The 25,851-nt window shown below is 40.0% G+C and overlaps 1 protein-coding gene across 4 annotated transcripts in view; it reads right to left on the bottom strand.

The window, feature by feature from the left end:
* The window catches only part of RBM26 (RNA binding motif protein 26), a 1,920,204-nt gene that overhangs the window by 889,143 nt on the left and 1,005,210 nt on the right, over window positions 1-25,851 (bottom strand). For all 4 annotated transcript variants that reach the window (XM_044072914.1, XM_044072916.1, XM_044072915.1 and 1 more), the window contains exon 11: window positions 17,776-17,938. In XM_044072914.1, coding sequence (XP_043928849.1) covers window positions 17,776-17,938 — 163 coding nt within the window. The remainder of the gene's footprint in view (window positions 1-17,775; window positions 17,939-25,851) is intronic.

Below are 25,851 nucleotides of genomic sequence, written 5' to 3'. Positions count from 1 at the left end.
CTATTTAAATGATAACTGGTATGCTCCTGTATTGCTCCCAACTAATATTCTTCCTATTATTTCCCACTCATCTCGCACGTTAGCCCAAATAGTGCTTATAGGGCTATTTCACTATCTGTCTTATCTTTATTAATCATTGTTCCTTCAGATGACCTAACTTGTAAAACTATATGACATTTTGGTCTTTCAAAAGTGACTCAGCTTGTAAAGCTACATGACTGTACCTCACATATACTGAAAAAAAAGTATTTCTGTATGCCTTACACATGCATGCTTACATTGTATTCTATTACATTTTGCTATGATATTTTTGTTAAGCTCGTTTACATATTGTTAGCAATGTACTACTTAAACTAAGTTTACTCCTTGTACCTTAATAATGTTCTTTTTGTTGTGGAGCTTTTCTACCCGGGTCTCCGCTGAAAACGTTTTTGTTTTGTTTTTTTTCAACCCATTCGGACACTACCCGGTTAACAAATGTAAATAAGTAAACATTTTCTGGCAGTGTAATGAGCTGGTAGACTTTAAAGATTCCTTGCAGACTGCTATGTCAGAGATACTGGATGAGCAAATTGGTGTAACTAAGGAAAAACATTTTTTGAGCTACGATACAGAACAGGAAGTGCCTAAACACAGAAAGACCTTGCCAAGTATAATTATGGCAGCTACCAAAAAAATAGCAATTACTAGAAAATGGAAATTAAAGTTTAAGCCAACTTTACTACTAGTAGTGAATATACTAACGGAGATAAAACTACTGGAACTGGAATTTTTAAAAAAGGGAAGCAGCAACTTACATAGGAAAAATGGGAACTGTGGGAATAATACATGCAGCAGAGGAACAAGGTTTAAAAGAAGGCAAGATCTGAATGAGCTATGCAATGCCGAATGGATAGATTATAAGTGATGTATAATGTTTGCAACTACAATTGTGTCAACGTGGTTTGTAATGTATAATGTTTGCAACTAGAATTGTGTCAGGATGGTTTGTTTTCATTTATATAAATGTATGACTGCCTATGACATATGCGATAAAGATTTTTTTAAAAAAGACGGGAGGATGTCGTCGTATACCAACACCAAAGGGTGTGCAGACTCAAATTCAGAAATTAAGATTCAGGTGTGAAAATAAGATGCCCACAGGTAGAGTGACTGGACAACTGCAGGGTTTTTGCCTGTGATGACATACTGTCATACAAGTGCACGTTGGCTTTCTGAGGAGCAATACGAGAACTCTTGGACCAATCTGCAGACATCAGGGCTGGGGTGTTGCAAAAAGCTTCTCAAAGGACCCCAGCCTGAGGAGGACTTCACCTCCCAAATAGATATCACCTGCCTCCCTTGTAATCTATCTCATGAGGACATTTTTATCTTCTGTTGTGCAGAATGTATTGTAAGCTGTAGCAAGAATGAACTAATGGTGATGCAGGAAAATGTCCCTCTTATACTACTGATGTGCTAACCTCCAAGATGGGATACCATCTACCCATGAGAAGGCAGGGGGAAGGGTGCAAAGTCCTGGAAGTCAGTTTGGATGTCAGTATTTTTTTCAGCATAAATCCTCAAAAATGTATCCCTACTGCAAGAGTGGACAACATAACGAACATCCAAGTTTCAGGAAGATGAATTTTGAAGTACAGTTGCACCATAGAACGACATATTCCAGAAACCCCAGGTGAGACAACAATACCCACAAAACATACACAAGAAGGCCAAGCAGCTGTAAAAATAATGTCTGCAATGGAGCCATCCTTGAAGCAGGCAATTCTGGCAGTCACGTGGATTACGAAAGCAGCACTCACTAGCTAGTGATACACCAAAGTGTCAAAAGATAATGCATCTGTAAATTATGACTTTGGCAAATACAAGACTGTGATGCTTCAGCATCTTGCCTGGATGCCAAGAAGGCCTCCTCTCTTCTCAGCTACCTAGGCATGAAAGACACAAAGGTGCAGCAGGGCATAACAAAAAAACTCCACTGTAACTATGGTGTACATGGAAAAAACCCTGACTAAGGCTGAGGTGACAAGTCTGATTAGCATACTGTGTGAAAGATAACACTAGTAGGGGAGAATAAGTATGCCCATACTTGGGGGAATGATAGGGCACAGCATGACAAATGTACACACAAATCACAACGAAAAAGGATGGTGCTGCAATGGAAGGGGTTCAGTTTACCAGGCCACTGCTTGCAGGAAGCCCTCAAAAATGACTACACAGAAGCATGCACTCTCATACACACATTACAGTGATGGGGGTGGCCAGCTCCCCCCCACACCCAATCCAGCAGTTATGCTAAGGAGCTTACATGAATACTCTCACAAGCAGAAAACCAGTGAGAGCTCAAACTCTTAGTCTGCTGACATGGCAAGCACTTGTCACCTTAATAACTCTCAGCCCTAGGGAATGAAGGGGCTTGAGATCAACAGGAGAAGGCTTGATAGTTGGTAGGCACATGAAGGAAGAAAAAAGATTCAGCAATGGTAAGGGAGAGATTCCTCCTGAAACGATAAATCAAGGTCCAAGTGAGCACCTTTTTTTTAAGAAGGGCATCCAAAATACTGTGGTTGAGCTTCTCAAGGAAGGACAGACTCAGTCAAACCATAAACTGCAAGCAGATATCACAGTTCACACAGCCCCAAACACTGCTTTAGCACAAAAATTACAGTGGGCTACATAAAAACAGACTTTAGAGGCTGGCATAAGGATCACTAAAACTTTTAGCACCCTAACTCAGGAAAATCTACAAGCTTTTCAAATGTCAACACTACTAGAAAGAACTGGAACAAATGAGGGCACTAATGCCCTTCAGGACAGCTGGGCATAGTCTCTTGACACAGCTCTTCAAATTCAAATTCCCAGCAAGGTGGCAAACCTGTTGCTGTTTCATGGAGTTATGCTAGTCTGAAAATATTGAGTTATCTCAGTGATAATTAGTTAGGGACTCCACCTATTCATCCAGGAGTCAGTACAAGGGTGCCTTTCTTGGGGTCTGTGAGGTGTGCAGAGACTATATATGCCCAAGACTTCTATAATGAAAGACACAGGAATGACCCAGGATTCCCTTCCCCCAAGTCTGCAGGCAGGCATTTCTGTGGAAATGGGACAGTGACACAAAGCCAGTCCATGATGGGCATCTTCAGTCTAAAGGCATGAACAAGACAGAGGGACCATCTGGAAGCGAGATGGGGAGAGAACTCAATGTCCTTGTTCAACTCACAGACTAAAGCCTCCAGGTTTCCTGACTCCTCATAGGTTTCAGACAGGAAGAGAATACCAAGCTCTAATTACTCCAGAGGAGGACTCATGCAAGCCACAGCAAAATATGTTATACTACATCAATGTTGCAGTCTCAAACCCATGATTCAAACTCCAACAAACATCTGTTTGATGTCTATGCCAGAAACAGTGAACCACGGCACATTACTGCCAGACTTTGCCACCCCCCCCCCCCCAACCATAACTAGCTGGCGCTGAGGTGTCTAGAGAACTCCACATGCCACCACTTCATGAGAGAATGGTTCATGGAAATGGTATCTGAGATCATGTTGAAAAAACATCTGGTTCCGGGAGATCAAGTGGTAGATACATGCGCCAGAATTCCAATATACAGTCCTCCTTAATGTGGGAGCCTGGGTCACACCTCCTTTGTTCCTTTCTACCTCTACTCAAGCTGAAGGTTGAAAATAGGTGCAGGCAATCCAAACACAAACTCTACACTTGGAAAAAACAGCAATACTGATTCTGAAAAAGATTTACCTCCCAAAAAGCTGGGCCTAATCCTATCATCAAAGCTTTGGTCTTGAAGACAATAACCTGTTCAGCTCCAGGTTTGGGCCACTATATCATTCCACTTATGATCACGAGGAGCTCTTATCTTAGGTTCATAGGTGTGTACTAGGCTAATGGCCCTGGAGCCTTTACAAGCCTAGCCCATAGGATTACCCTGGCATCGTGCCACCTGACCTTGGTTTCCAGTGCTTCTGTTGAGAAGAGCCACTGGAGTGATCCCCGGGGTGAATTTTCTATTTCCCATCCACTCATCAAGATTTCTCTTGAAGAGGACCAGTGAGGTGGTCTGTTTAACATGTATGGGAAGTCTATTCCACAGCATAGGCAGTCTCTGGGTTATGAACCTATCCTTCCAGCACGTTCTGTTGATTATGGTAATGAGATTGAGGTCTCTGGAGCGTGTGGTACGGAGGGAATGGGATTTCTTTAGATGTAGCATTTCTTGACAGAGCTGGGTCAGACATGGCTTTACAAGTTCAAGCAGAGACCGCCTCCAAGTAGGTGATATGAGACAGAGAATAGTTGTTCAGTCTGTCCATATGAGATGTGCCACATATGACTTTCTGACCACAGTGGCAGTGTGGTGGTCAAAAGAGAGGTTGCCATCAAACTGTGTTCTCAGATCTCTTATAACGCCTTCTGCGTTTAGTGGACTACCATCGATGTGGTAGTTCATGGGAACTGGGTTTTTCCCAAAGGGGATGATGACTTTTTTGGCATTGTGCTTAAGGCCATGGTTCTGACACCAGTCGTTGGTCTCAGTGAGGCCTTTCTGTAAGATGTCAACATCACTTGGGGAGCTAATAATGGCTGAATTGGAAAAATGAGAGCCAGCACATAGTGGTGTAGAAATTAGGTAAATACTTAATTCCATTAAATCATGGCAAAAGACACCAGTTTAGGCAGATTTAATAAGCCTTCATCAGTGTAATGAAAACACATACCAATGCCCTTATATAACAAAGTAATTGAAACACTCCTGTTGACTGGCTGGCTATAACTGTTCATAAAGCCCTGGTGGGAACAAACCCCCTAGCTTAATGACCCACTTTTTTCCTTTATTTAATATATTGTGCCTACCAAGTTTATTTAGCTTGTCACCACTAATTTTATCAATAATGATGAACCTAAAGCTTGCCGTTGGGTGAGCCAAAGAATGTTTGTATAAAGCATTGCTTATTCTTTTATGCCTGATGTCACTCATATATTCAGCTATCTGAAGTCTGACGGGTCAAGAGGTTTGTCCAATGTAAAAGGCTGAGCATGAACAGGTTGTCAAATATATGACCCATCCAGTACTGCAATTAGCTAGGAATTTGATGTCAGACCATGTCAGTGTTTCTGCTACTAAATTGTTTGTACACATTGTGTCAGGATGGTCAAAACCAATGTCCACATGGGACGCAGCCATACAAAAGATCTCCTGTCATAGTGGTTTGAGACTGTAAGACTGTCTTGTTAGGCCCATGTTTATAATAGCTGAAATGTGCTCCAAGAGTTTTGCCTCTCCGATAAGAGAAAAGACATCTGTCCTGAAGTATTTGTCAGTGGTCGGCCAGAAGTATGTTCCAATGTCTGTTGATGATACCTACCAGTATATGGGTATTACACCCATAGGTGGTAACCAATCTGATCTCAGGTTGGTTATGTGATTGTCGCTCTTTGTATACCATCAGGTCCTGTCTATCAATAGAAGAAAACTGATAACTTGCCCTGAGTATAGTCCCAGATTTGTAGCCACAGGCCCGAAACCTACTGATCAGGTCTTTTCTATAATATCCATACATGTTTGGATGCGAACATATCTGTTTGATGCGAAGAAATTAGGATTTGGGAATGTACTGTGTAGTGTGTGGTGGGTGAAAACTGGATGCATGCAACAAGGAACTGTACTGAGGGTATTTGCGTTAAACCTGAGTGTCCAATATATAATCCTGATTATTGGTAACAAGAACGTCAAGAAATGTAATTTGATCCATATCATAACTGACTGTAAATTGAATACCCCACTTATTCATATTAATATATTCCATGAAATCATGTAAATAGACAATATCCACCCTTACCATCCACCTATCAAGACAGCGTCGCCATATATCCATTGCCTCAATAAATAAATTGTGGAGGGGATCATAGATAAGTTGTTCCTCTATGAACGCCATGAAAAGGTCCGCATAAATGAGGGCAAAAGATGCCGCCATAGCAGTACCCTGTGTTTGCCAAAAACAACTATCTTGATAGTAGAAGGTATTTCTGACGAGTATGTGTTCAGCAAGACAAATGAGAAAGGTGTTGAACCCTGGTGGGTATAATTCCGCTTTGGATAACCAATGTTCTAAAGCTTGTAGTCCCACCCAATGAGGAATATTGGTATAAAGTGCAGAGACATCCAGAATGCATAATAACCAGCCCGGCTCCATTTGTGTATCTGACACAATTTGTAGGAATTCCGTAGCATCTTGAATGCGGCCTCTAACATGTTTCAAAAGTGGCCGGAGTTCTTTACATAACTATAGAAGGTCTTGTGGTTGTCTTTACTATCTGCTGCAATTTTGTTTTCATAGCTAGCTTTAAAGGATTTTGAGTTTTTCCAGTCTTGGGACTTCACCTTATTCCGCATCAGTTTTCTCATTCTGTTGTAGAGTTTATGGCAGGGGACCACCAGATTGGCTTCCTTTTTTTGGAGGAGAGCGTCTTGGTTCTACTGGGTATGACGAGATCCATGCATTTGTGTACATGTTCGTACAGTGCATTGGTGTATGATTCGGCCGTCATGCAACTATTCTCCATTTGCATGGGTGCCATTAAGTTAGCCACCTCTGTTCTTAGGAGCCCAAAGTTAACTTTGGAGAAGTTTCTCATGGTGGTTACCTTTGCGGGGCGGGGTTAGTTTGTGGTCGGATAGAGCTGACTATTGGTGTAGAGCAACGGTCACCCATGTTAGTAATGACCAGGTCAAGGATGTTGCCACCTCTAGTGGGGTTAAGAACGAGCTGGCCCAGGGCACTGGAATTAATGAATTCCAGGAAGCGTTGGGCAACTGTATTGGTACATGAGTAGTTTTCCCAGTTTATGGAGGGTAGTTGACGTCACCCAGTATGAGTGTGTTAGGTTGGACCCTAATATTCTCCAGGGTGCTTAGGAATGTGGAGTGTCTGTCTTGGGACATGGTTGGGGACCTATAGCAGGCTACAACCTGAATCGCTGTCTTACCCAATGTCAGCTGCACTTGAAGTATAATGAAAACATAAGTTACGTCTCAATGCACAGTGTAACAAAAGGAAAACAGAAAATGATGACTGCTGTTCAAAACACGGTGGATTCCACTTTAACTCAACAATGCCTTTATTATCCACAAGTTAAGCGCTTTAGGCCATAAACAACTATGGCCTTCATCAGAATTAAATGACAATTTAAAGAACACCCTTTTATACTTCCCCTAATTTAAAATACCCAATCAGACATACAAACTTCTAAAAATGTTTTACTTATAAGTGCAAATAAAATGCATCACTGGTGTTTTAAAAAAATGTATGACCATGGACAAACACATACAAACACATTTTTATATTTCTATTTCTGTTTTTATACATAGTATTTTATAGGTATTTTTATAAGTAAAACATTTTTAGAAGTTTTTATGTCTGACTGTATTTTAAAGGCCACAGTTGTTCAGGGCCGAAAGCGCTTAACTTGTGGATAATAAAGGCATTGTTGAGTTAAACTGGAATCCACCATGTTTTGAACAGCAGTGTTACCATTTTCTGCACCTGCTGTATCTTTGATGCATTATGTTGGGCTACCAGTCTGGAGGTGTGCGCATCTTTTATGAATATGGAAACACCACCACCTTTGAAGCCTCGGTCCAAGTTCTAGGGCTGAAAGGTGTGGAATGAGTTATAGCCTGGTAGTGCAGGAGTGATTTTTGCTGCCCTGAACCAGGTCTCTGTTACAGCACAACATTTTTGCTGCAATGTGGCCTAAAAGCTTTTCTTCTGAAGTTAAGATGCATGTACGACTCTGACACCTTTGACAAAACTTATGCTCTTCTCCCAAAAGCCTTGTCAAGTGATCAAATGGTCATATGTACAGGAATGCATGGCGTCAACTGCAGGAATTTCACCAATGACAACTAGATCTGAGCTGTGTCAGTGCCAAAGAACAGGCTTGAAGATGAGCAAGAAAAGATATTGGGTACAAGACATCATAATATGTATGAGATGGCTATGTACATGTCACCAACTGTGACCTTTGAGGAAATCTGCAGAATTCAGACTGTAGAACATGATTCTAACCAAGGATTCAGCAAAAAGGGTCTTTGACAATGGATCTTGATTTATGTCTCAGTTAATGAACATTTAAGGATTACTGCTTAACCTCTGCCTGTATAATTTTCACTTTCCTTCCTACAGACCAGACACAACCTAGGTCCTTATTGCCTGTACATATTTTGTGGACAGTAGCATTTCTGGAAGCTCAAAACGTCTTTCTCACTATGTTTGGGCAAAATATGTCTAACAATTCCCAGATGGCAAGATCTTGTTAGGCAATGCAGACAAAGTTTGTCAATTGGTAAGCTGGTTAAAAAAAAGTATTAGTTTCAATACAATCAGGCAGATCCTCTCCTGCAATTTAAAAAGCAAGTTATTTCCATGCAGGCTAAACAGCATTCTTCCAAGCTATACTGACTTTTGAAAACAATGCAATTACCAAATCAATTAGTTTCTCAAGACTCCATTACAATGACCATTCCTCAAACCAGGGGAAAGTCCTCACCTATCTCCATATCATCATAAAAGTACAGTAGGCTTCCCATATAAAAAGCATATGCTGTACTTACAAACTAAACTGCTCCTCTGCCACCCGAACATTTTAACATAAAGGCTGAACCACAGAAGGAGCTTTCCAAACTTCTCCTCCAAAAGAAACACACCCTCACAGTCTTCAACCCCTAATAAAACCTACTATTTCAACCTGCAGTCAACAAAATATGGGTCTATATCTAAAAAGAGCGACCACTGTTATGCCAAACTCAAATGTCTGAAATCTGAAAAAGTACAGTTGTGTACACTTACCATAAATGTAGATGTTCGAGTGTATTCACTGTTGCAGCCATTACATTTGGGTAATCTGCTGGCAGGTTGCCTTCAGTCGGACTGAATATCAAAGTCTTGGGTCCGCGTTGGTTGCTGTCTCTTCTTCCATGACATCAGGTCATCAGGGGTATAAAACAGGCAGCAGACACCATTTTCTTTACTTTTTCTTGCCCGAGATGTCAGGTGCCCCCCAAATGGGGAGCAAAAATATATATATATATATATATACACAAATAAATAAATATATATATATATATATATATATATATATATATATATATATATAACTATATATACATGCAATTGTAACATAAACTTTACCTTCATCTAAAAGCAAATACATCACAAAGGCTGTAGAATATAGGGAAGGAAAGAGAATCTCCAGAATAAAGGGGGATGGCGGGTGGGTAACCCAGACTGCAACAGTGAATACACTCGAACATCTACATTTATGGTAAGTGTACACAACTGTACTATGTTCTTCGTGTTTCACTGTTGCAGTCATTACATTTGGGTAGAATCCCAAAGCTATGGAAGGGAGGCTGGAACTAAATAGCATTAGGAGTGGCTATAAGGCCCTGCAGAACTGCAGTGGCAAAGCGTGCCCTGGACTTAGAGAAGAGAGGCAAATGATCATGCTTTGTAAAAGTATGCACAGAACTCCAAGTAGCAGCTTCTAGAATGTCTGTGGTTGGTACCCCTCTGAGAAAAGCTGCTGATGTAGATGCAGCCCTGGTGGAATGTAACCTAATGCTCTTGGGCACCGGTTTACCATGATGCAAGTAGCAGACACGAATGCAGTGGCTTATCCACTTTGAAATAGTCTACTTTGAAATAGCCCTTCCCTCTGATCCTGCAGCAAATGCCACCAGTAGCTGCTCGGCGTTTCTTAGAGATTTGGTCCTGTTTAAGTAGAATCTTAGTTGTCTGTGCACGTCCAAGGAATGCAGAATCCGCTCCCCCTTGTTCTGCGGATTTGGGTAAAAAGTTGGAAGATGAATAGTTTGGTTAAGAGCCACACTGGATACCACCTTAGGCATAAAGGAAGGGTTGGTCCTTAGGAACACCCTGCCTGGGTAAAATATAACAAAAGCCTCAACAGCCATGAGGGCCTGCAGCTCTGAAACCCTTCTTGCTGAAGTGATTGCCAGAAGTAAAGCTGTTTTCCAGGATAAAACCTTCATATCTGCAGTAGCAGCTGGTTCAAATGGAGGCAGGGTGAGTTTTTCCAACACAAAATTGAGGTCCCATGCAGGAATTGGTATTGATCTGGGAGGCCTTAAATTTTTGGCCCCTCTAAGATACTGTTTTATCAAAGGATGAGAAAAGATCGGTGGCTCTGTGTTGTAATGAACCGAGATGGCAGAGGCATAGATTTTTATTGATGAAAAAGATAGGCCCTTGTCAAGCATCTCAGTCAAGTATTGCAAAATCTGAGGAATATTTGGCTTTGCTGTGTCAGTTCCTTGTGCTTGGTTCCAAGCACAGAATCTCTTCCACTTATCAGCGTAAGATTTTCTAGTACTAGGCCTTCTGGCTTCCAAAATGACATCCATCACAGATTTATTGAGAGGTGATGTTTGAATAACTACATGATCAGCCATGCTGCCAGGTTCAGAGTTTGGAGCTGATTGTGCAGGATCTGACTGTTTTGCTGAGACAGTAAATGAGGTATTTGAGGCAAATACTAAGGAGAGAGTTGAGACACATTCCTTAGGATTGGGTACAAGTGTTGACAAGGCCAGTCCGGGGCAATTACAATAATTTTTGGTTTTTCTTGTCTGACCTTTAGTAGGACTTTGGGAAGAAGAGGCAGAGGAGGAAAGGCATAGACTGATAGGTTTTTCCAATTAAAGGATAGGGCATCCACTTTCCATGCTTGTCTGTGATAAGTTCTTGTGCAGAATTTGTCCTGTTCATAATTCTGGGGAGAGGCAAATAGATCTATGTCCGGGCTCCCCCATTTCTTTGTTATCATGCTGAAGACTTGTGGATCCAGTTTCCACTCGTGAGTGTCCATAAGGTTTCTGCTTAGGTCTGCCAGAGTATTTTGTTTTCCTGGCAGGAATTGAGCTTGAAGATGTACTTGGTAAGTCAAGGCTGTGTCCCACAATGCCATGGCTAGTCTGCAAAGGGGGTAGGAGTGTGTGCCCCCCTGCATGTTTATGTACCACATACTTGAAGGCTGTCAGGCTATTCTGAACAGCTAACATCTCTTTCTGGTTGATATGCAGATGCATTTGTTTTGGGCTCCATATGCCCTGAATGCATCTCCCTGCCAGGTGGGCCCCCCCAAGCATAGTCTGACGATTCTGTAGTTAGGGTTTGGTTGGCAGGGGGTAGATTGAAAGACCGTCCCATGTTCTGGTGACATGTCTCTGCCCACCAAAGAAACTCCTGTTGTAGACAGGGAATGAGAGGAATCATTGTTTCCAGACTGTGACAATGTTGACTCCATAAACTTTTTAGGTACCACTGTAGTTTCCTCATATGCAGTCTTGCATATGGAATCAGTAGAATGCAGGATGTCATGAACCCCAAAGCCTGCAGAATTTGTCTTGCAGATAACTGGGATTTTGTTGCCATCTGTTTGAAGTAAACAGTCAGTTGCCTTTGTCTGGCTTAAGGTAAGCCATCTGGGCAGTTGTATTCAAGCTTGCACCCAGGAATGTTATCTTTTGAGAGGGTACCAGTTGTGATTTATTTTTGTTTACTGTGTACCCTAGGCATGTTAGAAGCCTTTTCACAAATGCCAGATGTTGAAGAAGAATGTCTGTGTTTTCTGCTTGAATATGAGAGTCGTCCAAGTAAAGACAGATTTGTATACTTCTTTGCCTGCAAAATGCAATTACTGGTGGCAGGCACTTTGTAAAGACCCTGGGCCCAGTAGATAAGCCAAAGGGCAGTGCAGAGAATTGGTAATGCATAAAGCCAGCCTTGAAGCGGAGGTATCTTCTGCACAAATTCCCTTATTGGGATATGCAGGTATGCCTCTTTTAAGTCTAGAGTCACTGGCCAAGCGTTCTTGCCCAGCATGAGCAGAAGCTGCTGCAAAGTTAGCATTTTGAATTTTGGTATGTCCAAGAATGCGTTCAAAATTGATAAATCCAGTATTGGGAGCCAGGCCTCGTTTTTTCTGGGTACCAAGAACAGTCTTGAGTAAAACCCTTGTCCTTTTTCCTGTTCTAGCACTGGCTGAAGAGCCCCCACATACATGAGAGACATAACTTGTTTCTGTGCCTCTGCCCACTGATTTTGTGGCAGATCTGGCCAACCGTCTGGAATTGGCAGAGTATGGAAATGAAACCTGCATCTCTAGGATACTATGTTTAATACCCACTTGTCCTGGGTTATTAACTGCCAATTTTGAGCATGAAGTGCTAGTTTTCCCCCTAAGGGGGCTGCCAAAAGATAAGTGCTTGGTGATGGCAGAGGGAAGTCATTGAGACTGTTTACTGTAGGGGTTGAGCTTTATTTCCTCCAGATTTGGAGGTAGAAGCATCCCATTGCTTTGACCTGTAAGAATCCTGTGATTGGTACCTAGAGAAATGCCAGTGAATGACTGGAGTATCACAAAAGTCAGAAGTCAAAATAGTTTTAACGCGTTTCGTTCACTTTTAATTCACCACGAACTTCTTCAGAATAACCATTACAAACTTAATTGCCATATAAGTATCATGTTAAACAAACCATGTGACCTAACCAACCACTGTCTAATACACAGACATTTTTTATATATAAAATTTCATAATAAAAATACCTTATATTAAAGTACTTTGTTTACTGAACAATAAAAATATTATATATAAATGCTTTATAAAAATACTGTGTTGAGAAAAAAATGAATTTCCACATTTGCGCTATCAAAAACACAAATTTGTGAATTTATAATCTTTGTGCTTGTAAAAAGCACTTGATGTTAACATCATTTAGCCCAGGAGGCTCATCTGCATTTAGCAGAATCTGCCACAAAGCTTCTTTACACTCTAGTTTGACCTTAAAATTTCCAGAAAACTGTACATCATTGACTTTTTCAAGTACTGAAAAACTGAACTTTTTGAAATTTACACAAGACGCAGCATGTCTTGCAAGTGCATTGGACATGTCTTTCTTTTTGATAGCTAAGATGTGTTCGTAAATACGTTTGTTCAAGGACCTGATAGTTTTGCCTATATAAAAGTGTTCACATGTGTCACACAGACCAGTGTAAACCACATTTTGGGTTTTACAGGTATAATGTCCTCTACAACGAACTGCTTTTTTCAAATGTTTCAAAAAAATAGTATTACATCCAGATATATACCTGCATTGCTTACAAGTTACATGGAAATGTACCATAATTAGACACTTCAAAATTAGTCTGCTTACAACCTTCTAACATACTTCTAACCACTTATTAATCAATACCTACACCACGACAGTTTACATCCTGATTTTATGAAACATGGTGTAGTTAAAGGACAACTTATTAGACGAAGTAGATTGACAAGTAGGGATGATATGTTCTTTAATGAGGTGGAAAAAGTGAACAATTTTTTCAAAGAAAGAGGTTACGACAGTATATGGTTAGACAACATTCTGAGGGAGGTGGTTGTTCTAAGGAATGACAAGGCAAAGCCTATTTTACATCAAGGTATAATAGCTCACAGTATAATCGAAAATAGTGAGGTCAAAACTAGTAGTATGTACAAGTTGGCATTTCCTATTCCCATCTCTAATGAGATGGGTTTTATTAAGAAAATCATGTCTAACAATTGGAAAGTTGTATTAGGTAACAACGATTTGAGTTCCATTACTGGTAAGACTCCATTATTCACTTACTAAAAGACTATTAACATCAAAAGTATGTTAGAAGGTTGTAAGCAGACTAATTTTGAAGTGTCTAATTATGGTACATCTCCATGTAACTGTTGTAAGCAATGCAGGTATATATCTGGATGTAATACTATTTTTTTGAAACATTTGAAAAAAGCAGTTCGTTGTAGAGGACATTATACCTGTAAAACCCAAAATGTGGTTTACATTTGTCTGTGTGACACATGTTAACACTTTTATATAGGCAAAACTATCAGGTCCTTGAACAAATGTATTTACGAACACACCTTAGCTATCACAAAGAAAGACATGTCCAATGCACTTGCAAGACATGCTGCGTCTTGTGTAAATTTCAAAAAGTTCAGTTTTTCAGTACTTGACAAAGTCAATGATGCACAGTTTTCTGGAAATTTTAAGGTCAAACTAGAGTGTAAAGAAGCTTTGTGGCAGATTCTGCTAAATGCAGATGAGCCTCCTGGGCTAAATGATGTTATTAACATCAAGTGCTTTTTACAAGCACAAAGATTATAAATTCACAAATTTGTGTTTTTGATAGCGCAAATGTGGAAATTCGTTTTTTTCTCAACACAGTATTTTTATAAAGCATTTATATATAATATTTCTATTGTTCAGTAAACAAAGTACTTTAATATAAGCTAGAGAAAGACGGCACCACAAACTAAACAAATCAAACCGGCAAGTGAGCAGTCAAAGTACGTGCTGGAAGTAATCCACAAAGCAAACAGAATACTTTTAGGCAAACTTGCCTAAAAGTATTCTGTTTGCTTTGTGGATTACTTCCAGCACGTACTTTGACTGCTCACTTGCCGGTTTGATTACTTTAATATAAGGTATTTTTATTATGAAGAAATTTTATATATAAAAAATGTGTATTAGACAGTGGTCGGTTAGGTCACATGGTTTGTTTAAAATGATACTTATATGGCAATTAAGTTTGTAATGGTTATTCTGAAGAAGTTCATGGTGAATTAAAAGTGAACGAAACGCGTTAAAACTATTTTGACTTCTGACTTTTGTGATACTCCAGTCATTCACTGGCATTTCTTTTAGTTGGTTTGAGTGTGTGTGGTTTAAAAATTATCTAGAGCCCTTTGAGCACCTGGATTTGCCCCGTGAAGCTCTGTCGGACACAGGAAAGGACCAATTTTTTGTAGGCCAGTGTCTACTGACTCTTGGTGGCTGCACTTGTAAAAAGTCATTTACAGTTTGCATAGACTTAGCTTTGTCTTCCATTTTCTTTAAAACCTCTTCTGCCTTATTAGCAAACACAGTATCATGCTGTAAAGGTGCATCCAACAATTTAGCTTTAACATGATCCAGGCAGATTTTGCTCCTTGAGCCAGGCATGCCTTTTAATCACAGATCCAGTAACTGCAGCCCTGCAGGAGGCCTCCAAGGAATCAAAACCACATTGCAAAGTATGCTTTCCAACTTGTTCTGCTGCATGCATGCAATAATTCCTGTAATTCTTTATTTTCCACACATTCAGAAATCAACATCATTTTCAATAATCCCATAACATGCTGTTGATATTTAAGCATATGAAACTGGCAGTTTAAGGCCTTAATTGCCGAGGTTGCAGGCGTATAAACCTTCTTTCCCCATCTATCCAGCGCCCTGGAATCTCTATCAGAGGGGGTAGGATTCTTAGCTGTTGAGGCCTTTACACCTTTGGGACCCTGTGATATAGTTTCAGGGTCAGCAGCAGGGTTTTTGAATAAAAATTTGTGAGAGTCAGGAACCCTGTAATATCTGTCTGGCTTGCTAGGAGCCGGAGGTAAGGAATCTGAAGTCATTCTTGACTCCGAAAACACATCATCAACAATGTCTAATACAGGAGGTATGGCTAAAGGCCTATGCTGAGGGAGAAGGAGGAAATCCCCAAGCCTCTTTTTTGATTCTGAGAAATCTTGACTCTCCCAATGAAAATGTTCCCTCAAAGTATGCAAGGTTTCTCCAAAGGAATAATCTTCAGGAGGACATGCAGAAGGGATGGATTCCTCTGCATCTGAATCCTCATAGGGTGGTATAGAAAATTCCTGATCAGAAGAAATAGAAACCTGATCTGAAGATTCATAATCAGTGTCTTGCCTAGGCCTCTTTTCTGGGGGGTTGGGAACCCCTGATCAAGGTAATTAGGTCTTCAGCCATTTTGATCATCTGCTTTTTGGGCATAGAGGCCTGAGCACATGGCTCATGCATCGTTTTTTTAGCCTTAGAAGTTGCCTTTGTCTTTGTTTTTGAAGCTGGCATCGGTTTTATATAGAAATGCTGAGGCCTGAAGACACCCTCAAAAGCCGGCTCCGGACCCATCCGCGGGTACAATACTTTGAGAATCTCGCGGTGTGCCGGACTCCACATGGGTCTCGGTAGAGGCCTGCGACTCGAAAGTAGCGGGTATCAGGGGCTGCAAAAGTGCCTCAATGAGTACCGGCGAGTGGCTTAAGAGAAGCTTCATCGGTTTTGGACCTCCGTCTGTCTCTGTCCTTTTCTTTGCATTTTTTGTGAACTCCGGTAGTCGGATTGCTATCCGACGACATTTCTGGATAGTTAAATCTGTTTCCAAAATATTTTGAAGCAAAGATATACAGACGCTTAATAGTGCATTGGTTAAATCTAGTACAAAACCGACAGCAAGGCACTTTATGATCTGGGCCTAGGCAGGGAATACAGTACAAATGAAAATCCTTATGAGGTATTTGCTTCCCACAAGTAATGCAATTATTAACTTTTACTGACATCGGTATGGAGCAAGAAAAAGTTTCCCCAATGGGGTACTTAGCTTTAATTGAAGACTTTGGTTCTGAAACTCGAATTTGAAAATTTCAGGAGTCGGCCGACCGGCACTTGCGAACTGCTTCTGCTTTGGGCACCGCGTGGCAAGAAAGACTAAAGAAAATGGCGTTGGCTGCCTGTTTTATACCCCTGACCAGCTGACGTCATGGAAGAAGAGACAGCAACCGACGCTGGACCCAAGACTTTGATATTCAGGCAGACTGAGGGGAGCAGCCAGCAGATTACCAAATGTAATGACTGCAACAGTGAAACACGAAGAACATCAGAGAAGGAACGGCTCAGTGAATTTTTTCCCAGGGAAAAAATTCATATACAGTCAAAATATTTTTAGTGCTTGCTGATGTGATATAGACCCCAAAATATGAGCATCAATGCACCATCTAACCTTGTGCACATAAATGAAAGAGATGCTCTGTATTTTTTAACTCTTATTTTTGAAATCCTCAAACTATCCACCATTCCCCATCTTGCTTTCAAATTAATGCCAAAGACCACCACTTTTTCCTAAGATTTCAAGCAGGTGGTGCCCTTTTTTCTATGGCATGGGATGCTCCACCCCCCCCCCCCCCGCATCAGCAGGAATTTCAGAATCTTCCTTTTCCTTCTCCTTCATACAGAACTGTTTAACTCACCTAACCACATTTATAAACTTAATTTACTCTCTTTTCCCCTCTTTTAAACTTTACCTATGCAAACACCAGAGGTGACTTAAAAAATTACAATTTAATATTACAATTTAACATTTGTCATTTATTACTTACATTTTTTCTTTATAGCAACAATGTATAACTGCAAAACCCTGCAATCCAGTGCCTTCAACTTCTCTGTACATTTTGCTTCTCTGTAAATTTTACAGTTGATCTGCCGACAACTGCAGAATGTTATCCATTTATGGTCATATTCTGCATTTAGCCTGACTCGATATAAAAGCAAGAGCAGATGGTTAATGTTTCAAATAATCATCATCATCCCCCCTCCCCACCCCCATATAGGATTGGTGTGTGGCATCAATCGTCATTGCATCTCATTTCAGAGTCACTCTCCCATCCTCTAACAGACATAGCTGGACTTTCGGGTCTTCCTTCCCATAAGTAATCCATATCTTTATTGGACATGTGTGCCTTCTCTTGCCTCCAAAGGTTTCAAATAAACTTTTTCAAAATTGCTATAGACCTCCCTTTTAAACAGGCTTAAACGTCAAACATTTAATAAATTCTGTACTAAACAGTACAAAGAGCATCACATGCTCTCTTACCTGCAGATTGACTATTGTTCCAAATTTGCTAAAGTGCTCGTTAAGCTTGCTGATATTGTTCAGTTCAGAAGGAACTCTTCTCAGAGACAACCTGGTATTTTCACCACTATACGGGACCTTCTTTGGAAAAATCTGGGTACCTGTTTTACACGGTGACTGTCGGCTAAAAATATGGGGAAAAAAGTACAAAGTTTGATTCATCAGCTTTAATCGAGAAAACGCAGAGGTCAAGGTTGACCACATCATTCAGAAATAGTGCAAAACACTGTCTTAATTCTGCACTCTACAAAGCCGCAAGAACTACTGTATAGCTGAATAAAATTAAGTGTGCTGTCCAATGACTTAAGACAGGAAAATGTGGTACTAGCTTACACTAAACAAACACAAAGCTGAAAATTAAAATATAAAACAGTATACATATTACACACAACATCAATGAGCAAGACTAATCCAATTTGTTTCTCAAGTACTTAAATTCCCCTTCAACTAACATTTTACAATTTAAATTATAAAATAGGTGAAACAACCTTACACTGGAAATGTACATTAAGATCTATTCATACTTTCAGTCATACATACAATATTACAAAAAAGAAAGGTGAACTTACACAGACTGCTTACCTAGCAGACATTTTTCAAAGGACAAAAAAGTCTGTGGAGGTGGGGTGGGAGGTGTCTAGCTCCAAAGAAACACACAAAAATATCTTTCTGGTCATCCACAAGTGGAGGAAAAGCACTTGGGTTAAGGTAGGTCCATGAAAGTGTTACATCTGAACATGACAGAAGTAGTCCCACTAGAACACCACCTTCTAACCCAAAGGAGAAATTATCTAGAGGTGAAGCACAGGCTAAGGCTATCAGTGTCAAATTCACAGGCACACACAGAAGGGAATGACCTACAGAAGCCAGTTCTTCAACCTCAGACTGGTTTGTTTGAATCCTCCATGACAAGTGCCAACCTTCTTTCCAAGGAATAAGCCCCCTGAAACCTCAGGGATTTCCAGAGCAGGCTGCATGGACTTGAGTCCTGAGCCAATTGAAAAACATGCTAAGAGGTGAATGGGGCTTAGGCCCTGCTTAACCAAGGCTAAAGCAGGCTGGTGAGCAACAGGTTGCTCCCTGGTGCCTTATGCCTTAGTAGTGACTCAGGGTAAAAAAAAAAACCTTTGAAGTTTCAGATCACTGATGAGTAACTAAGACTTCCACTCACCTCCATGAACCTCCTCACAAAAAATCAGAAAAGTTCCACTTTCACCCATTGAAATCACAATCTGAATATCATCATTCCAATACTATGGGAGAGGCCTTGGCAGTAGCTTGAGATGCGCCTTATCTGGGAGCAAATGTATACAACTAAAACGGGTGATAGTTTACAATGCAGTTGCAACAGAGAACTCAGCAAAAGCAGAGCCAGTGGTGGGAGGTGGTTGTGAAATCCTCGCACTATGCTCACAGTCTTCAGACCTCCGGAAAATAATGGCATCCAAAACACTGTGCCTAGTCACCCAAGGACTTCTGCCAGAATATGTTCACTTCAGAGGCAGGCTCCAGGAGGTTTTGGCTGTCATAGTGGTTTGGAACCAGACATGCTCCCGTCTTTTTAGTTGAGAATACCCAGACAGATTTTGCTCTTCTGCAGAATGTACTTCGGGTGAAGCTGGCAGATTGCAGATAAATGTGTGTGTCATACTCCTGGTCATGGCAAAATACAAGGGGGGGGGGGGGCAGCAGGAGTGGAAATCTTTATGAGGAATTTATTTTTGGTAGTCAGCAAAATTCTTACTACTTACAACTATAAAATAAGAGCCACTATCAGATATGAAAAACTACCAAAACTACTATATATAAATGCCACTATGGGGTACTTTCATCTGGAAACATGCTGGCCAAGCAATAAATAACTCAAAGGCATGTAACCACATTGAACTACATGGAAAGAAATATCTGAAGACTGCATCAGCTGAGGCCACTCACACTGCTGACATCTTGGCATAGTGGTGGGAAGGAATCAGCCGAAAGCTTCTGGGAGAAGATACATGTCAAGCCACCTGCAGTTCAGGTTCTGCAGGCAAGATATCCCACAAATGAGGGCTGCAACAGTGAATGGTATGATGAATGTTTTAACATTTGTAGGTATTTATTTTGCTGAACTGAGGAACAAAGCTAAAGTCACAATCTGGACAGCTGCATGACTCGTAAGAAAATGAAAAACCTGTGCTATAAGAAATTAAGAAACAGGAACACAATAATTAAAATAAATAGAATGGATCTTACCAAAAGCCATGGATGTGTGCAAAGCAAGTGAAATTACTAGTACACAGAAGTATTAATTGATGAAGTAGATGTGTACCAGATAAAATGCAAATCAAAGACTAAGGCAAAATGAGAACGTACACCGCAAAGGTTATCAAAATGATGGCCATGACAGAAACCATAATGGAAGCCAGAGGAAATTTTGTACAATTTTAACTCAAGCTTCTTGTAACAGATGTGGCTTTAAGCATGACAGGATGAATGTTATATTTAATCCATGTTCTAGAATCGCAGTTTTAGAAAACCATTTTTCTACAATGCATAAATGGAGCAAAAAATTAACTTTTTTTGGTATTACAATAAAAACTTAATACAGTAAAGCTGAGAATGCAACACAAACATGAAGGCAACGGTGAAAAGGCAAGACTTCGCAGGAAATGCTGATAACTCATAAGAAGAGCAAAGAATTGAAATAAAACTCAGGTTCAGGGGAATAACATTGTGTGTCAAGACTTCTTTGAAGCACTGGGATGCAAAACACTGAACAGAGAACTGCGCACATACTGATAAGATTCTGTCCACTGGGTGGTACCATTAGGCATTTTATTCTATCTGTTTGGTAGGCAGCTGGAACGGTGAAACAAAAATGCCTGTGTAGAAAATCAAATTCAAACATGCACTGAAAACTGTGTGCAGGCATTGCAAAAATGTCATTAATAAGCAGATTTGCCAGCTTCGGAAGTTTACCATGAAAATAATGAAGAGAAATAAACTGCATTGTGTTTCACTGAAACAAAACGTTCTGCAAATTGCAACATATATTCAGATGTAGATGGCAAGAAATAAGTGTACAAAAGCTCAACCTGCCAAACAGTGGGTGCATGAAACACAAACGCTGGAAACGGACATTTAAAAAGCTGCCATATATAATGGGTAGGAATAATAGCTTCTTATCAAAATGGTTACACTACCCATATTATTTTGAAACATGAATAGCTTTAGAGATAGAGGCAAAAAAGGTAAGAATATTTAATGATATTAAAAAATGCAGAGTACAAATAGCAATGTTTCAGTACATGCAATTGGAACGAAATGAGCATGTGAATTTGATAAAGAATGGACTTCAGGATGGGTACTCTGCAGAGTATCAGGGACAAAGGAAAGGGGCAGTACTTACACTAATGGCTACAGGAATAAAAGGCTAGCGGAAAAAATAAATAATGGTATATTTGTTGTAGTAAGTGGCTACTGGTAAGGGAACAGGATTACAAAAGCATGTATTTATATTCCACCCAAAACTGCTATTATGGAGCTTAAGCACAAATTGGGAGAAATAATCAGCTTTCAGCAAGGAATATTACTTCTAGGTGGGGACTGGAACTTGATTTCCAACAGTGAGGGTGTATCTGTGGAACCTAGAATGGAAAATATAATAAAAATGGGTAGATTTCCAAATAAATTAATCCCAGATGTACAATAACTCAGCTAGACTAGACAGAAATTGTATTTCACAGGAATATGCATTTAATTGAAAGTTTCAACACATCCAATTACTATAACAGATCCTAATGCAGGGTAATGAAGTAAATATGAGACACTGGCACTTCCCCACTGACATATTAAAAAGAAAAGAATTTAAGAAACGAGCAGTAGGAATTTGAGAACTATTATGAAGACAAATTTCTTCAAAAGTTATAGTTAAGTGGGATAAAACTAAAGTGGAGTTGCAAATAGGGTATAAATGAAAGAAAGATATGGTTAAGAAGTTACAGGGACTGACAAAGGTTGAAGTACTGCAGAACAAGGAGAATCTCAGAAAGCACAACTGCAGACTGCTAAGGAGAAAATAAGGTAGTATCTGGAAAATAGGCATGAGTTTAGAAAGACTACTGTTAAGTATCTGCTTTTTGAGAACTCCAGAGCACAAAAATTTTTAGAGCAACAACTTAGGCAACAGAAAGTAGAAAAGGTTGTAGCCAAACTAAGAGCCTATAACAAGAAAAATAACCACGGATACTTAAGAAATTCTATGGAAATTTGTATAGGCACAGAAATGTGGAAATCAAGGAGAAGCCCAAATGGAAATATGCATGGAAGACTTAAGTATGCCACAGTTATAGGTAAATGAGGCTCAACAATTAAAAGTTAAGATAGGAGGAAATGAGATAAAAACAGTGAAATACATTCAATCTGCAAGAAAGTCTCCAGGAATATGTCATTCCTGTGGAGGCTTGGAAGTTAGGAGGGAAGGAAGTAGTAAAACATCTGGAATGTTTTGTTTAACAGTATTTTAAAAGGACAGGAAGCATTACCATCCTGGAAGAAAGCTGAGGTGGCTGTATTACCTAAAGATGGTAAAGACCAATTAGAACCAGTTTCACATAGGCCCATTTCAACATTAAACCATGATTATAAAGTGTTTACATCCATAATAGCTAAAAGAATTGCAAAGGTGCTGCCAAAACTGGTAGATATGAATCAACATGGTTTTGTAGAGGTAAGACAACCATATGACAACATTACTAGAATAATGATGATTCAGAGGGAAGAAGAGTATAAGACAATATCACTGTTGGTGGGTCTTGACGCAGAGAAAGCATTCAACACAGTAAGCTTGGATTTTATGACTATGGTAATGGAAGCATTTGAGCTCCATGACACAATAATAAAGTCAGTTAGGATGATATATCAGTGACTGGAGGCAAAAATTTAACTGGAAGGGTTCCTCTCTGAACAGACAAATCATCCGCTTTATATTTAGAGGCATTGGCAAAGAAAATAAGGGAGTCAGAAATTCAAGGATATAACTGGTATGGTAAATCAAGAATAGTGGGCTTTATTTGCAAACATTATTTTCTAACCGATAAAACCAGAAAAGGAATTCTCAGTGAAGTGGATCATTCTGAGACTGTTCTCTTTTCAGGATCTAAAATTAATGAAGCTAAAGCAAAGGCTAAAGCTGTAAAATCTGCGTCCACGCATGAATTGGTCCAGCAATACTCATTTATGGGGACACAATAAAATGGAGTATTTAGGAGTATGGGTTAAAAAGAATTTGGTTATGGCAGCCAAGGGTATTTGGGAAGAGACTAAAAAGATAACACTGTTCCTTGTTGTCTACCAACTTACTCACTCTCATACAAGCATGCAATACTTGAACTGTCCACTAGGTGGTATCCTTATTCCAGCCATAATCTCCTTCTTACCTTTCTCTCATGGCAAGCTACTTACCTTAATTTCTTCAGTTCTGTAGTCCCCAAATTGCTATTTAGTCCTCTCATTTTTACCCTCCACTTCTGTCTACATCCACCTTTCTAGCCTCTATACTATTCCAATCTACCGCCTGGAGTCAGTCCTGCTGAATGACTTCCCTAACTGCTTCAGTATCTGTTTCTACCCACTCTGTTCGCCCTGCGGGCTCACTCCGCTCCCCTCCCTACCCCCAATTCTCACCCACCCCCAGGGGTCCTACCCTTATACTTACTAACCACACCTCTTCCTCTTACCACTACTCTCTAAACACACCTCTTCCTCCTATCATTACTCTCGTAACACTCTTCTATTACCCAGCTTCTCTCATATCTACCCTCTCACCACTCCCCTTTAATCATATCACATACTTCTCCCTTCTTTCATCCACACCCTTTATACTTCTATATTCTACCAAAGGACAATCTATACTTATTCATCCAATGTATAAATCACCCACCCTATCTTATGTCCTACTCTTATTCACACTCTCACTACCTCCTTTAATCTTCACCTACCTACTCTCCTCCTTTGAACACCCACTATGTTCACACCTAAACTACCCTAATAAGGAAACCAACTCTCCATCCCTTCCTCTCCTTTTTATCCATGCTAATATAACATTTTCACCCAACTACATACTTCCAAAGTATCAGAATACTATACAAAATACAACAATCTAAATCCCAGGAAATGCCTACTTCTATACAGCAGACTCCCTAACCCAAACTATCTAAGTCCACTACTCTCATTAAAGGATAGTGACATCCACCCTAACCCAGGCCCAACAACTACTCCTATCTCTCTCCATAACCACAATCACCCACTCATGCCTTCTCTAAACCATCTAACTCCCTCTTAATAGCTCATCTTAATATACGCAGCATTAACAATAAAGTAACTCAATGCCAAGCTCTAGCTGAAGTCTACTCCTTTGATGTTCTCTGCTTAACAGAAACATGGTTAAAACCTGTAACCAAAGACAATGAAATCATCCCACCTGGATATAATATCCTGAGATTTGACAGTAGCCAAGAAAGGTGGTGGGGTTGCTATTCTATATAAATCTAGCTTACAGTTAACCACTTACCACTGTATACTACCTCTAGACTCCAATGCAGAAATTCTTATCTCCAAACTTCATCTTAATGCCAAATCCATCTATATTATCTGTATGTATCTAATACCTGGTAACAACACTGCCACCATGGAAATTATCCTTTGTTGGCTTTCCCAACACCTGCCCCAAGAAACCATAATCCTAGGCGATATAAACATTGATTGGAACCGCTACTGTAGCAGCCTCCCTACAACCCACATTAACCTACATGGGTATTCACAAACCATTACCTCCCCCACCAGAATAAATAAATCAAACAAGAAAGCAAGCTTATTAGACTGGATTCTCATAAACCATCATCCTCACATTTATGATTGTGGAACCATCCCTAATGATATAAGTGACCACTTACTTACCTACATCATCAGGCATAAAACCAATACTCCCATTCCAACATCTGTCAGAAACATCAGATCTAAAAATAACTTTAACCCTAAACTACTCCAAATGGAACTAAGAGCTTGCAACTGGTCTCCCTTACAATACTTCCCTTTAGAAGAAGCCATTAATTACTTTAACTCTTAACTTCCTTGCCATTCTTAACCACCATGCTCCAACCAGATTAATTACAATTAAAACCAACTCTGTGCCATGGCTGTCAAAAGAAACCAAACACAAAATACATCTTAGAAATAAATTTTGGGCAAAATGGAGAATAACTAAAAACCCTGTCGACCAACAAACCTTTAGACAGTTGAGAAATGATACCAAGAAAGCTATAATTTCCGATAAAATAAACTACTACCTACAATCTCAACAAGCTAACCAAAACAACCCACAAAAATTTTGGACTAGCATTAACCAACTACTCCATCCAGGTCAATCCACTACTCCAGACCCTCAAAATACTGACCACAAAAATCCCATGAATACACAGCCAATGCTTTCAATACCTTTTTTACTAATGCTATCCAAACATTAGCTAGTCAGGTATCACCTAATAACTTCACTTTACCTTCCTATAAATCAACCTCATTCCCTTCTTTTCATATTCAACCTGTCCCAACAACATATATTCTAACCCTACTACAGAAACTAAAACCATGCTCTCCCTCAGCAGACCAACTACCTGCTGAATTCCTACAACAATCAGCCAAAGCTATCGCTTATCCCATTTCCATTCTGATCAATAGAACTATTACCAAAGGTCATATCCCTAGCTTATGGAAAATCTCCCATATTATCCCCCTCCATAAAGGTGGACACTCCACTGAACTCTCTAACTACCGCCCCATTGCCCTTCTCTCTCCTTTGGCAAAGATCATGGAGAAATGCATTCACAGACAATTACTTGACCACTTAACCCAAAATAATTTACTTTCCAACTGTCAACATGGATTCAGACCTTCACAGAACCCTCTTGTTCGGCATTTATTTCTCAGATGTTAAAGCAAACATGGGAGGGCTGTGGCTGACAAAGTTCGCTGATGACTGCAAACTAGGCGCCATAGTCG

Source organism: Protopterus annectens, chromosome 5.part1, assembly GCF_019279795.1.
Source record: "Protopterus annectens isolate FY-2018-M chromosome 5.part1, PAN1.0, whole genome shotgun sequence".
In the NCBI taxonomy this organism is placed as follows: Eukaryota; Metazoa; Chordata; order Ceratodontiformes; family Protopteridae; genus Protopterus; species Protopterus annectens.
Note: the sequence above shows the minus strand (reverse complement) of the source record. Positions and strands in the feature narration are given on the sequence as shown.